Source organism: Falco biarmicus, chromosome 4 (assembly GCF_023638135.1).
Source record: "Falco biarmicus isolate bFalBia1 chromosome 4, bFalBia1.pri, whole genome shotgun sequence".
NCBI lineage: Eukaryota > Metazoa > Chordata > Aves > Falconiformes > Falconidae > Falco > Falco biarmicus.
In genome coordinates, this window is record NC_079291.1 from 104,730,646 (window position 1) to 104,746,574 (window position 15,929).

General features: G+C 40.0%; 1 protein-coding gene across 2 annotated transcripts in view; it reads left to right on the top strand.

Moving 5' to 3' along the window:
- Positions 1–1,531: 1,531 nt before the first annotated feature.
- The window catches only part of DCP1A (decapping mRNA 1A), a 37,734-nt gene continuing 23,336 nt past the window's right edge, over positions 1,532–15,929 (top strand). Inside the window, exons 1-4 of one of the 2 annotated variants that reach the window (XM_056336247.1) lie at positions 1,532–1,746; positions 2,767–2,807; positions 4,544–4,671; positions 14,340–14,406. In XM_056336247.1, the coding sequence (XP_056192222.1) occupies positions 1,612–1,746; positions 2,767–2,807; positions 4,544–4,671; positions 14,340–14,406 (371 nt within the window). In that variant the 5' untranslated portion in view covers positions 1,532–1,611. The remainder of the gene's footprint in view (positions 1,747–2,766; positions 2,808–4,543; positions 4,672–14,339; positions 14,407–15,929) is intronic. The other variant, XM_056336246.1, reaches the window with a different exon arrangement.

The window sequence follows — 15,929 nt, forward strand, 5'->3', positions numbered from 1 at the left end:
CTCAAAAAAACCTTCATTTTTAGAGTTTTTAAAAAATATATTATACTGGAACTTGTTATTTCCACTGCTTGTCAGAAAGACTTTTTAAGGAACCACACAACTGCTGGATTCTTGCTTATAGCTTGTGCATTAAATATCTGCCACTGTGGGAGAGGATTATACTGTAAAGCTGTATTAAAATCAGATGTCCACCTGCAATGGAGAAGAACATGACCTGTGGTAACACAGAGCTCAGTAGAAACTGTTCACGTTCTCAGAAGGGTCAGAACCTCCCCATAAACATGGTTTTGTTTACAAATTAAAAATTTTTTTTTCCTGTCAGATTGCACAAAATGCTACAAAGGCAGTGATCTTATCTTGGAAGTCATTCATGCCTTGGTGCTAAGAAGTATTCTATACTTTCTTGTTCCTAAAATCCACTAATGATTAAAAAAATCACAGGAACAAGACTCAGTGCACTGCACATTACCTTGTTCTTCTTCCAGCAAAATTGTACATGTACTACACAGAACAGCCGGAATGTTTACTATGCCTGAGAAAATTACTTAATTCTAAAATTCTTTAAAAATACTGAAAATTCCATATCCCAGTGTGGATATTCAGATACCAGATGATGACGAACACGTAAACGAACGGTGCCACCCCCAAAGTCCTGGATGGTCCTTCCTCCGGCCTCTGGCAGAAGCCATTGCCCATGTCAGTAAATAAATCGTAACTATAAAAATAATGGCTGATTACAGTGTAAACAATAAACAGATCTTTAGCTTAATCGGCACCGTTGAAACAAACCAGCTATTTCTCTTCTTGACATGTCCAGCTGTGGACAGACAACTCGAGGCCAGCTGAGCACCTCACAGGCCGAGCTCGAGGCACCAAGTGCGGGGAAGGAGCTGGGGAGCCTGGCTGATAACCCCATCGCTCCCACCCCGGGGGCTTCCAGCCCCTTCCTCACCGCACTGTGAGCCGAACCCGGGCCGAGACGGGGGTAGACGGCGCGGGGAGCACAGCTCCGCGCTCGGCGGGGCACGGCACCGGGCAGCGACCTGGGCACCGGGCAGCACGGCGAGGGGGCGGCGGCCGCGGCTCGGCTCTGCCAGCCCCGGTGCCTGTGCCTCCACCTGCTGCCCGCCGACCGCTCCGCCCGTGCCCGGCAGCACCGGGGGATGCGCCGCAGCCCTCCGCGGGAGCACCATGAAGCCGCGTCTCCGCCCGGCTGCTGCCCTGCGCCTCACCGGCCTGTGCCTCAAGGCCACTGTCCCCGCCGCGGCGGCGGTGTGCAGACCGCAGCCCTCACCCCCAGGCCGTGCGTGTCGGCTGGGCCCGGGGGCTGCCTCAGACATGGCTGGTGCCCAGTCCCCACAGCAAGCGAGCTGCGAGGCTGGGGAGAAGGGAGCCCGCGGGCCCGGGGTTGGGAGACCGCCGGGAAGGCCCTCGCTGCTCCGGGCTGCGGTGGCCGGCGGCTGCCGCGGCGTGGCCGCAGGAGAGGCCTCACCGCCGGGCGGAACGGCAGGCGCGGGGCTTGGCGTTCCGGCCGGCGGCGGGGACGGGCGCGCCGGTAACACCGCGCGGCTGCTTCTTGCCCTCCCCCGCGAGTGGCTGCCGGGAGCCAAGATGGAGTCGGTGAGCAGAGCGGGGCAGGAGATCAGCCTGGCGGCCCTGAAGCAGCACGACCCGTACATCACCAGCATCGCCGACGTGACCGGCCAGGTAGCGCTGTACAGCTTCAGCCCGAAGGCCAACGAGTGGGTAAGTGCGGGGGAGCGGCCCGGGCTGTCCCCGCGGCCGGCCCGTGAGGCGGCGGCGCAGCCCCGGGCAGGGCGTTCGCGGCCGCCGGCCGTGCGGGGCCGGGGCTCCGGTCGCCCGTGCCCTGGCCGCAGCTGCGCAGGGGTCGCGGCGGGGGCTGCAGCCGCCCCGGGGAGCTGCCTGCCTTCCCCCGCCGCCGTGCGGGCCCCGGAGGGCGCTCGGAAGGGGGAGGGCAACCGTGCCCGTCCCCGGGGGCCGCTCGCCCACTCGCGGCAGCCGCCACCGGAGCGGCTGTGGGGCTGGGGGTTTCTTTTGCTCCTGGTGGCCGTTGCTGAACTGACTTTTTTTTTTTTTAAATTGTAACTTGTTGTTGCTCATGCGTGTTGACCAGAGCCCTGATTCAGGAAGAGTGGGGGTTTGAGGGGTGTGGGCATTCGCATTCGTCACTGCACTGAAAAGTATTTTCTTTCACTGCCACTTTGATCACAAAACTACAAAAATGGAAGCGTGTGGAAATGCTCACAGCTTTCTCTGTGTGTGGGTCACAAGCACAGGGTAAAGGCAGCTTTGAAAACAAGTATGGAACAGAGCCGTGGGCCATAGTTACATTGTTTTGTTGTTGGCTGTGCTGGCATTGCTGTCCTTTGAGTAATGCTGTGGAAGACAACCTGTCTGGTATTTGCAGGCTAATGGGCTGTAGTCCATAAGTAAAATATGGGGTTATGAGAAAGCTGTTCGACTTTGACCTGTCAGGCTTGGCATAGGAAGGTTGAGGAATACAGTATAGCACATCATCAGATGGCTAGCATAAGCAAAATCTTCTGGAAATGGGTTTAATTTCCTAATCTTATGAAGAAAAATAAGGTACTTTCTGAAAATAATAGATTATAATTACAGTCCTGTGACGTCAAACCTCATGAAAAGATAAGGAGATTGTAAATCTCTGTAATTAAAATGCTATACAAAAGCTATGTGATTGTGTGAACAAGCATATCCCTTAAATGCAATTGCTCTCTCTTGTAGGAGAAAACCGACATTGAAGGGACCTTATTTGTGTACAAAAGGTAAGGGTCTTTTTTGCAAGGGGTGTTTACTTCCCTTCCTTAAGAAAACAAACCTTAGGTGGCTCCATGTGTTAGCCTTCATACTGTATTTACTGAATCCAGTAAACTCAGAATTAGCTATTTGACCAGCTGTTAATGTCGGTATACTAATTCAAAAAGAATAAACTGCACATAGGTGAATAACTCTGTCAAAAGCACTTAAAAAGTATTGCTGAAAAATCACAAAACTTTATGAATGCTGCGTATGTATCCACACAGAAACCCAGCCTGTTGAGCTCATTTTGTTAATCCAATAGCTTTTGTTAATGTATTGAGTGTGTTAAATGCTGAGTCTTTCTTTGTCAAATAAAATCCATAAAGCTGATCATGAAAACAATAAAGACAACAAACCGATCTGTCCTAACTTACCATCAGGAAATGGCAGACACTAAAAGCAAGCTGGAGATCTGTTAGTGTATAGGTTTGGGGCAACTTGATCTCGTAAAAACCAGGAAAGAAATTTCCAATTATATGGGATGAGGAAAGGCAGTGGCAGGGGAACTGGCATGTAAAACCAATCATGGATATAGGTTTTAAATTACAGGCAAATCAAAGATCTGACAATGAAATAACACTGTGTTGAATGTAAGAAATATAAATAGCGCAGACTTAACCCATCCTGAAACACACTCTCCTGGACTAGGTTATTACAATATTTTATCCTGGCACTGTGAAGGGATACTAGTAACCAAACAGTTCCTGTCCACTTTACTTTATCTCTAAGCTTGGAAATATTTAGTGTAAGAAAAGCCAACCAAACTAAAACCAAAAAAACTAAGGAAAATTCCCTGTGACTAGCAGATTATTTCAGAATAGTTCTGTCAGGTGCATTAAAAGACTTAACTCGTGATGATAAGGACTGTTTGCTCCATGCTTAGAAGCTCTTGACAGATTTTCTTGTTGCTCATTCAGTAAAGGTGGCCACATTGTTATGGAAATGTTAACATCTGCTAGCTAATTTTATCTGATTGTTACCGTAGAGTTGATTATGGCTGCTTAGAAGCACAGTTGAGTATGCTGACATGACATTCATGCAGCAAGAGAGAACAGATGTAAAACTACCCTGAATTTCCAGTGCTTGCTTGCTTGCCTGATGTTTTCTTTTTCTACCTGGTATCTAGCAAAAATCTAGATGATAATAAAGTTGTTTCACTAAGCAATACAATTCTGAATAATGCACTATCTGCTTTGAGGACACTGGGTCAAGTCTTTATTTTAAGAGTCTCTTTAGGGAAAAATTACTGTTTATGGTTTCCCTCTAAGTGTATTTCATGTTATTTAAGCTAACAGCGTTTTTTATTGTCAGACCTATTTACAGTAAGGTAAATGTTGATCTGTAAGTGGTTGTTTTTTTCTCCTCTCTTCTAAGAAGAGATTCTACAATACCTCAAAACGATCTTATGTGAAATATTGAATACACTTGCATTTTAATCCTGGACCTGGCCTAGGTTTTTTTTTAATAGATGTTTTTTTGAGGCATATCCTTGATTCAGCAGTTTAGTAAGTGTGTTTTTAAATTTAAATTAGTCAGCATGCCAAGAAATGATGTGGAAGAACAACTATTAGAGCTTCAGGAGTGCTAAAGCTTCAACTAATAAGTAGCGGATATCTGAAGATAAACTCATAACGCTATTTCAGAAAGTTATATATGTTGATCAAGGTGTTAATCCTTGGTTTTGTTTTAATTGAAACAATAGGTCAGCGTCTCCTTATCATGGTTTTACGATAGTGAATCGACTGAACATGCACAACCTGGTCGAACCAGTAAATAAAGATTTGGAGTTTCAGCTCCATGAACCTTTTCTTCTCTACAGAAATGCTAGCTGTGAGTATAGTTTTCTTTAAGCCATATAAACTTCATGTTCTGTTTTTTAACCTAGACCATTTCTGGTTGCTGTGATGTCTGTTTCAAGTAGAACGTAATAGAGCAGATTCCAATGAAATGTCTGATGATGTTTTCTGTCTACAGTGCTAGACTTGCCTAAATAGATGTGCTATTATATTATGATGACCGCCTGCTTTCAATAAAAAGAGGATATACTAACATTTCAATATTACTATTATTACTTTTTAATTAATCTGATAAGCTTAATCTAAACTTATACACAGTGCTATAGCATCAATAAAAAACTGTGAAAGAATAATGAAGATTGATAGATTTTAAAAGTATTTAACACCAAAAATGGTTTCTAAGGGCTTCCCCTTCTTTAAAATGAAAAATTTAATATTAAGCAGTAGCTGTTTGAAGAAGTTGAAAAATTACTCTAGGTTGAATGTTTCTTTCTCTACTGTAGATTTTGGGCTCAGGAGATAGGTGTCTGTACTGAATTTCTACTACTACTGGAGTGTAGACTCCAGCAAGTTTGGGTGTTGGGATAGCCATTTTACAGATGAGCAATAAAATAGTAGTCAGTATCTTCTTGCTGCTTTCTGAATTCTAGTAGTGTTTGGGGTCGTTGGTTGAGCTTCAGAGTCCTGGTGTACTGTGTTCCAATTAGGTACATGCTAAAAAGTCCTGTTACTCCAAAGAGCTCAAAGTATAAGTTATGCAGCCCTTAAAGAGAGCAAGAGGGAGTATATTTGTATATGAAAATCACCTATACGTTAAGTAGGTAAAAAATAAAAGGCACCCCACAGAGCAGAGAGTCCTGCTGATACGAAGCTATCATTTCATGTCCTCTTTACTGGGCAGGGGTCTTGAAACAAGTTTGCTGCATGCTGTCTAGTGACAGGTTCCTGTTACTGAATTACTCGGAGAACCTGGATGTTGTCTGGATACAGTACTTCCTCAACACCATGTTGTCTTTCTGTCAGAATGTCCCAGTTACTGATAGCAACACTGCTTTGACTACGCTTCAGTGTACTTAAAAGAACAGTCAAATGTTAATCCCTTCCTGTTTCCCCCTTGGAAAGCCTCTAGAATCTGTGGGGAGTAGAATAGATTCCATCATGGTGACAAAGAGCAGCTTAAAGTAGGTGGTCTTCTTTGTTTAACAGTCTTAGCAATCATCCTTCTGTAAGGATCATTGAGAGGAAAAAGTCAAAACTTGCCAGGAAGTTGAGAAGTCTAGGAGATTAGGGAAGTAAATGACTGGCAAGAAATTGGGAGGGGAGGAATATTGCATTGAGTTGGATGTTTAATGATGTTGCTTGGTTTGGAAGGAAGAGGAGCTGTAGGTGGTGGTGCTAGGGGAAGGATGGCCGATGAGGTGGCATTAGAGGAAAGAATTGTGGTTGTGAGATAGGCAGCATAAGGGAAGCAGAAAGTTCATTCATTTCTTTTCTGGAACTTCTGATGGTATCAGGAAGCAGGAGCTGCAGTGGAATTACTATGGTATATGCTAGTGGGAGTGACTATAGGATCACTTAAAGGAAACAATCACAAAATCATAAATTGTTTAGGTTAGAAAAGGCCTTTAAAATCACAGAGTCTAACTATTAACCAAACATTGCCAAGTCTACCACTAAACCGTGTACGTGTCTTTTAAATACCTCCAGGGACAGTGACTCAATCACTTTCCAGGGCAGCCTGTTCCAATGCTTGATAAACCTTTTGGTGAAGAAATTTTTCCTAAAACCCAATGTAAACCTCTTCTGGCACAACTTCAGGCAGTTAATTCTTGTCCTGTCACTTCTTACTTGGGGAAAGAGACCTACTGCCACCTCGCTACAACCTCCCTTCAGGTAGTTGTAATCGGACGAGGTGGCTGTGTGTGAGTTTATTAGAAGCTCCTAAAGCTAATTATCTGCCTTTCATTGATAAAAGCTTTCCTTTTCCTATGGGACACTATTATGTAAGATCTGTGGGAGGCTCATGTGAGATAGGATGGAGATGACAGAAAAGTGTGAGGAAGGAAGAAATTCATACAAAGGTGAGCAAGCAAAATATAGACTGAATATAGGAAATAATTGCATTCTAAAGTAATCAAGCGTTTGGGGCTTTTTCCTGTTATTATCCCTGTTGTCATTTTAAAAGACTTTGGTCAGAAACTGTCCTTTATTTCCTCACTCTGTCCTGTCCCCTCGAAGAGGGTGGTAGCATGTCCAGGAACAGTCTATACTGATTGCAAACTAAAAATATTCAGTGTAGTTAATATGTCATTAGTTATTTCCCCAAGTGCCGTAAATAAGCAGTAGATCAGTTTTTGTGTGCTCTAGCCACTAGTGTTCCCTTTGTTCAAATACAAGCTTAAAAGCTTAGAAAACAGTCTCTAAGCTTTGTATTCCTTACAGTTTCAGCACCACTAGCTCCCTTATAATTTTGCATTTAGTTGTGGTTTGGATTTTCTTCTTTATGCAGTTTCCCAAATTTTCTGACCTCTGTCCCCTGAATTAGTTAGAAAGAAACAAATTATGTGATTGAAATGTTCGGTGTTAAAGCTGCTTGCCTCTATCTGCATAGTATTTGTGAAACTAAAAAACAAAAAACCCACGCACACAAAAAAACCCAAAAAAACAAAACAAAACAAAATCCTTCAGGATTGGTTTGAGTTTGCAGACAAATTTCAACATGTACATGTTTTATTTGTATGGGTAGATTAGGGGATTCTTGTCCAAGTTCTTTTCATGCAGAAAGGTGTCCACCTCTGCTCAGCCGCCTGCTGGAGTGAAAAACCTTTGCATTTTTGGGACTAAGTCAAATCAGAGTTTTAAGCCAGTGATTAATGTAATGTGTGCCTTGAAGGGCGTAATGTAATGTGAAGTTCTTCTCATAGTCTTTAATGACTGAAAGACTGTGGACTGCTAGGTTATGCAAGAAAAACTACCTCTCCTACCTCTTAAACAGAGTGTAGCAACAGCCCTGTTTCTTGTAGTGTATTTTTGAGTCCTGCTTGAGGAAATCTGTGATTGTTAGAAACACTTTAAGAATAAGTTGTCCTGCAAAGATTGCTGAATGATTGAACTGATGATTCTGTTTCCTTAGTTTACAGGTGGGGAATGGTTTAAAGTACCTGATAAAACCCTAAAATCATATTTATTAATAGTACTGTTTGGCAGAGACAAATGTGTTTTATGCCTGTGTATTTATGTTGTAAAAGGATCAATGACAAATCATGGTTTACACCTCCCCAGGGCATGATAAAATAGCAGAAAATGAACAAAGCAAAATTATGCCACCACATACTCCAGGAAGGTTCCATGTCAACAATTTTTATAATTGACTATGATACTACTGTTTTATAAACTTCACATTTTCACTTTGTTCTGGGATTCTGTCTTAAGGTAATAAGGGCAGTCTCTTATGTATACCAGATCCAAGCTCTGGCATTTCTGTCTTAAATGGCATGAGAGCTGTACCGAGTATAGGAAGTGACATACTCCACTCTGCGCAGAGAACACAAGTTATGTGAAGAACTTTGCAAGCAGTATATAAATATTATTCTTGGTTGGCTGGAGGCTTTAAGAGTGATTTCCCTGTCATGCGAGATCATAATATTTTTGGTGGGTTTTACCATTCTTTTATAATTTGATTTGTTGAAATATTTCTTTTTAATATACAATAGAATTTTTAGTTTGCTGTGTATCAGAACTTAATTTCTCTTAAGCTGTAGACACGAGATCCTTTATCCAATTGCACAAAGGCTTTTTCATACTCTTAGAAAAAGACTAGGTAATTGCTATTTTATTCCCATGGGAAAGGAGGCCTGACTTATCTTTCATAGTTGTTGAGGGTGGGGGAGTTCCCCCCCTGTTTTTACAGGGTGGGATGTGAAGGAGTCTTTGGTGGGTGTTCTGGAAGAATAGATCGAGTGATACAGTATCTTTCTTATGTCTACCTTTTGTTTTGTTCACTGAGTGAAATGGAAGATGTTTGGGTCAATTTGTTACTCATTATTCTAGTTAGAGGTAAGACATGTAGAAGCCTCTTTGTTTGTTTTAGGGGGGTTGGGGTTTTCTTTGTTTCCAGAAAATAACACCTTTAATATTTTAGGTGTTAATGGGGAAGTCTTTCCCAACTTCAGAAATTCTTTTTCTCAAAATCATTCTGGCTATGTAATACAGTTCAGGCCCCAAAAGAATACTTAGCCTTTCTCAAAATTTTGGGTTTATGTCTATTTTAAAAGCTGTATATAATGCTCCCTGAAAACTTACACTATTTATTCATGAGGCATCATCAGATCAAAAGCAAAAAATGATAAGGTGTGTGACTAAAGCTGTGAGACATTATACCAGTTACAGTGGTAAACAGGAAAAGGTATTCTACTTTTCATTGTGAGAGAGAAATAAAAAAAGCAAGTATCTCCCAAAGTGAACAAATCAAGAAATTACCAAAATAAAAAGAAACTGTTTGCCTTAATGTAACATTTTTAATTTTGAATTCCTCTTAAAAAGTAGAATTTTTGAAATTAAACCTCAGATTTCATGTGCTATTTATAATTTTTTAATCTGCAATCTGTGTTGCTGGATACTTTTGATCCTTGTCTAACTTCCCCTCTAGATGAATGCACATTCTTTAGAGTACTCAGGGTATTTGTTCAATAAGCACTGAATCCCATTGACTTTTTTTAAAAATTAAGCTTGTTTCCTCTTATCTATATTTTGTGAAAAGTACATTAAACTCTGTTTAAAAAAATGCATACAGTTCTGCCAGTAACATTGAAAGAAAGTACTAAACTTTCAGGTTGGACTATTATTAATCTGTAATGTGAGAATTTCAAGCTAATAGTTGATAGTTTGCTTAATAATAGAGGAAAATAAGTCAAAAGTTTTAAGCAATGGCCAACTTACCTTTTAAAGTCTGCAAGAAGTATTCTTCTAAGTCTTTCTCATTTATAACTTTCCCTCTGTATCGGTGGTGTTGGTCTTGATTAAAAGGCTTTTTAATCCAGGCTAGTTCACTTGGGAGGTCAGGCAGATTGATTTCCATGGTGCTGAAAAGACAGATGCTAAGCATAAAACTTGGGTATTAAAATAGATGGTCCTTGTTTAGTGTGGGTTTTTTGTTTTGTTTTGTTTCTTTCTTGCTTCTTATACCTGTCCAAGGGTTAGAGTTAGTAAAACAAAAATAACGGATTTTGGAGAGGTTTATACATTTAAGTGAAAGACTCAGTTACAAAGTGCTGTCTTCTGGGCTTGTTATCATTAATCAAACCAACTTGTATTCAGAACAGCAAAAGCAAAATAGCGGCATTATTTCGATTAAAATTCTTTGAAAGAGCTCCTGGCTGTTTTCAAAATAAGGCATCTTTACTGGTAAGGAAAGTCTCTCATTTTCACCTTTGTTGCCTGCTGGCAATGCATTAAGTATAACATATCTCTGTGATTGCCAAAGCTGAATGACTCTCCAGCAAGCGCATTAACCCAGTGGTTTAGCCTGAGATAAGAAAGGAGCCTGTTCTTGATACCTTTATAGCAGAAGCAGCAATGCAAGCTAGGGGGAGGGGAGAAACCATTGAAAGCTGTTAAGAAGTTCTAAAAATATTCTGTGTGACCTGAAAGATGGCACTCTAACTGGAAGGGGTTTTCTGCTCTGGTTCAGTGTTGCAAAGAAGTAATCCTTCTCATTCCACACTGTATTTTGTCAGGTGGCAGTTTGTTAAGGTGTTCCTGGTCTTGGATGCTGTTTGTCACCTGCTGAATTACTCCAGTGCAACTGCTTGTGGGATTGTGCTGTGAACTGTATTTGTGAAATGGCCTTAGATAGTCAAAACAATAAGAAAGGGAGGGACGTTTTTATTAATCTTAATGGTTTATAAATGTATGTGGTAGGCTAATATCTAAATTGAGGAAAATATGAATAGTGAATGAGGAATCTCAGTGAAGAAGATATTAGAACATGCTGAGGAGAGGTGGCGATTCAGCTAACCTTGCTACTGGAAGAAGTAAGAGTTTTGAGAGGTACGTGCTTTTGCCTTAAACTCTATTTGAAGTGTAAAAAAATACATAGATAAAAAAAACCATATGCAAATGATGCGTATATGTGCTTTTCTTTATGGGAGTGAGATCTGCTTAAGTTGATGTGCTTCAAAATAAGAGCCCTTTCTTTCCAGGGAGGGTTTGAAAGGTTACTGTCCTCCACTTCCAGTTGTAGCATCATCTAAATCAGAACTGTAAAGTAAAACTTTCTTCTTTCCTCTGTCAGTTCTTCCAACTAGTTAAGGTAACTTTTAAACTTTATCTTTTCGAATGAGATGAAGCTGTACCTGCACAAACAGCTGAACTGCCTAAGGCAAGAGCGGTGGTGTCTGGATTCTCTGAAACTGTCAGTGCTGATGGGTCCCACATACACTTTTCCTGGCATAGCATTTTCAGGCTACAGGTTCATAAACGTTTTACCAGTTTTGCCTTTACTGTGATGCCCCCAGCTTCTTGCTTCTCCCCTCTCTCTTGTGCTAGATGGTATGTTAAGCTGATGCACAAACAGTATCAAGGAACTTCTGTGGACTAAAATGTGTCTGGTGGACTTAAGGGAGAGGATTGAATTGAGGTAGCATGAGTTAACAGCAAAGTTATAGGGGTGGTGACACTGCTTGTTTCTGCTCACTTAAAATGAAAACTGAAGTGAAACTACAGCTCTGGGATGCAACTTCATTTTATGTTGCTGAAGAGTCGGGCCTCTGTGTGGCACTTTGCTATCCCTACTCTTAATTCGGATCTGCTAAATGGGCAGCATTGGAACAGTAAGCTGACAGCCTCGTGAAGCAATGGGAGCACAACATGGAAGAGACCAAGACCTTTTTGGTGTCATCCAACTGTTAGGCTTGAGCAGGAAGGCTTTCATAATGCTTTTATTATCTCAAAATCTCTTTGATTTCCCATAGCAATTTCAATCAAGTTTTAATGATTGATCCAGTCAAATTTGGACAGAAGTTGAATGTTACATGTTTTAGATAGAAACACTAGGCCACAGATACCTAATAAAAATGACATATGTCAGAGAAGAATGTCGATGAAGTGATGACTTGTTTTAATTTTCATAAAATCTGATTTCTCAGTGATATGGGTTACTTATTACTTTGTGTGTCAAAATGTAGTGTGAATCCAGCTGAAAGATACTGCTGATGATAGTTACAAACTGCTTCTACTCGATTGCTAAAGATGCTGCCCAACATTCAGTGTAGAAGAGCTGAGTGGAAAGTGTTGAACTAGATGGAAAAATAAGTCAGTTAATTTAGTGGCTTCTGCTGCATGAAACTCTTAAAAGAGCTGTAATAGAAAGATATGCCATTATAAATATGACCATTCAGCTATTGTTTATGCTGAGTGCAATAAAAAGGTCACAGATTTGAAAAGAACTGGTATGTACCAACTCTGTTTTAAATAAACAAATGTTCATAGCTAAAGTTACATGCGTGTAAGATATATATCAAATATAGTAATGCAGTTGGGACACACACACATACTTCTGGAGCAAGGGGACTGAACTGATAGTACAAATGAGTCCCCTTTTGAAAAGACAAAAGTAAACATTCCAGCCTGTTGGACCATATCTAAGTTAATGCCTGAGTTCATGTGTTCATAATCTGCTTTACGTCTTTGTAATACTGTTAATGTTTTGTAGTGACTCCCTGTGATTGCTTGCCAGCAGTACAAAGTGGAAAAAAAAGCCTGATAAGTCTGTACACCAAACTGAGATTTGGATCTACTTCTGGTCTTGTGTAGGCCTGTTTCTGGCAGAATTGAGTGTGACTTTTATCATTTGTCCCATTAAGATATCATTATAGGTTCCTTATCTTCATTTCTTCAGCAAGTATGCTTTTGAAGAAGCTTTCTTCTCTTGGCAGTTTGTCTGATAATGAAGTCAGGGAAGGGAAAGAGCTTTTCTTCAGTGTTAAGATATGCTACATGACTAAAGAAGTACCTCAAACTGGAAACTTTTTTGGGTTTCTATGCAGTAGACAATCCAGCTACATTAAACTGTAAATATTAATGAATATTTCATAAGCATTGGATATATGTATGAAATGCTTCTTTAAAATTGGCATATGTCTTCTTGTAAGAAAAAGGTTCCTTAAATTACGCTGTATTGATTTCTTTGTTTCTTACTTGAAAAGCTTTGTTGTCTAACTTAAGCTGTAACTTCTAAAGAAACAAACACAGAAGTTAATTACTGTTTAATAAAATAAACTTGAAAAATAAAAAGCAAAGTAGAATTTAAGTTTGCCTTAGGATATTGTTATAGAAGTGAGGTGTGGGCATGACTTTTTGAGGGTTTTGGTTCAACACAGTAACCCTAGGATAACTGGAAGGCTTAGGAAAAAAGTTTGGTAAGTAATTGCCGTCTTTGTCATTGCTTGAATAATTTTGAGTGGGCTTTGGTTGAGATTGAGTGTTTTGAGGAGGGGAAAAAAAAAAAAAAAGGCAGGGGTCAAATGATTTCACTTTGAAATTAAAAAAATGACATCTGGCTGAAAACGTAGTTTAGTTTTTTTTTTTAAACATTCCTTTCCTCCACTTTAAATCATATCTTTGTAATCAGTGATGTCAACTTCATAAAAACTTTGGTATGAACAGTAGTCTAAAGATGACTTTTAAAACTGTTATTTTCAGAAATTAAAATACTTTAATGGTAGCGTATGTAGAGAGTCCAGGTGCCTTTGATGTACTTCCACACTATGCATTGGTACACTTCATAGGTGAATCAAGATTTGAAATAACCTGCTTTGTGGGTTGAATTAAATACAATTTTGGAAAGAATTCTGCAGATTTGTTGTGTTTGCACAGCTGTGGGGACAGTGAGGAAATAGATGACCATGGGTGTGGGTAAGAATGGCCTCTGAAGTGGGATTGCTGATGAAGAAATAGTACATAGTACTACTGACAGTATTTCTGCCTCTGATGAAGCATCTTTCAACTCAGTGACCAGGTTCTAACCGCCAACTTTCAGTGGACTTGTACTTATTCTGAAAGCCAGAATGGGGCTTAGTGTCTTGCAGGGCTGAGACCCTTTTGCCCTCATTGCTTTGTCCTTGATACCTTCAAAGAGCAGGGTTCAAGATAAATCTAGTTTTAAGTTGCACCATAAATGTAACAGCATGATTGGAGCTTTAGTACTGCTTCCTTCCTTACAAAAAGAATTTGAGCAGGGAGGCTTCTGGAAAGCCTCTGAGTGAACTGTCATATTGTAATTCAAACTGGAATATTTTTGTTGAGCTTCAAAAATTGACAAATTTAAAAATGAGTGTTTAAAAAAAAAAAGATCATGTTCTTTAGCCTAGTTTAAATGGTAAAGTCAGTAATTCAAAACAGGAAGGTTGCAGCTGTAGTTAAAAGGCATGGGGTAGTTAAAGCTTCGTTTTCCTGCCACTTTTATTTACAAACAGTATCAACTTTTTGTAGTTCTTGCATTTAATGACTGAAGTTGTATTTGTGTTTGCACGTATGCTATTTGTTTACTTTATAAATAGTAGTCAGTCACACAGAGTATTTGAGTGAAAATTGATGGTAATTCATATATTGCAGATCTAATGGACTGCTGCTTTTTGTGTTTTTTCCTGTTGATTTGATTACTTTTTAAAAAATTTTTCTTATACTTTTTTTCTTATTTTCAAGTGTCAATTTACAGTATCTGGTTTTACGACAAGAATGACTGTCATCGAATAGCAAAACTCATGGCTAAGTAAGTACTGTGGTCTTACTATTCTGCAATTCTTTTATGCAATACAGAAAAAAAATTGAACCTATTAAACATTTTGGGGTTTTTCTCACTTTCCTTAGATAGAAAAATACAGCATTCTTGGCTGGTACCAGTTTTTGTACTAATCAAAATGTTGGTTTTGGTTTTTAAAAAATTATAACATTAAATTTTTCAGTTAAAAAAATCAGTTGAAGTTAGTTGGCATTCTCCCAAGAAAGCAAGTATGAACACTGTTTATTATTTTGTATTTTATTTTGTATAGAGATGCTGGCTAATATCCTCTGATGCAGAAAGTGTGATCAAAAAAACAATGGTGATGTTTTTTTGGTTGGTTTTGTGGTTTGTTTGGTGGTGGGCTGGGTTTTTTTGTTTGGGTTTGTGGGTTTTTTTGGTTTTTTATTTGTTTGTTTTTTCTAAAGGCTTAGTTATATTCCTGTATAAAGCGAAGAGTTTGGGGAATAGTGGGAAAAGTAGGTGGAACAGGTTAGTGATGTTAAGAAAGTAAAACTCTGAAATAAGAAGAGCTGCCTGTTGCTAATTTCTGCATTGTTTGTTTACATTTTTCTTTCTTTTTTTAACCCCTTTGGAGATGAAGTTGGTTTATAAAGCTGCCTTGTCTCTTGGCATTATTTTATAGTTCCAGGGGCTCCTAGAGATGTCATGCAGCAGCAGTATTTCTGACATAATCTGAATTTAAAGAAACCTTAAAAGACTGTCTTCGCAATAACATGGCAGTGTTAGTTTAAGCTGCTGACGCTGTAGCAATGCAGTTGGCATATCTGTGATGGTTGCACTGCCACAGCTGAGCGCTTCAGATTGGAGGACAGAAGTTTGAGTGAACAGAGGTCAAAGAAGGCTGGAACTGGTTGAGTTGGCAGTGTGGTGCAGTCTTTAAAACATGTTGTGATTGGAAGGTATTCTGGCACCTTTCTGTTCCTGCAGGTGAGGTGCCTTGCAGATTAAGCCAGGACTTTTTACTAATAGAAAAGGATAAGAATTAACTTAAAGCAAATCTTCAACATCCTTACAAAAGAGAAGAGCTTGAATTGTGTGACAGAGTAGTTACGCTAGCAAAAATGCAAAATTGCAAAATACAGATGACTGCACAGGATATTCATCCCTTGTTTTCTGCTTTGCTTTTCTTTGCTATCACGCTACTTTCCTGAACTTTCTTTTCTATTGCATGCCTTTATCAGCATGTTGGGTCTTGCAAGTCGGGATTTCTTGGAGACTGGCAAAATTTAATTATATGGAAACTAGTCATAGTGTAGACCCAGCAGGTTTGTTTAAAGTCAGTCAGGGAATAATCTAAGCTCTGTTGTCATCTCCTTTCTAAACTACCATAGTCTGCCTTTTCTTGGGTCTCTGATGCCTGTAAAGCAGCTTTGTTAACACACACAGGCAGAAGTGCCAAAGTTGACGTTATTGCTTCACCCCTGTTTATGGTGTGGATACTCACATGCTGTTGTGATTGTAGCATCTCAGCAGCCTAGAAAGTTTCAGAG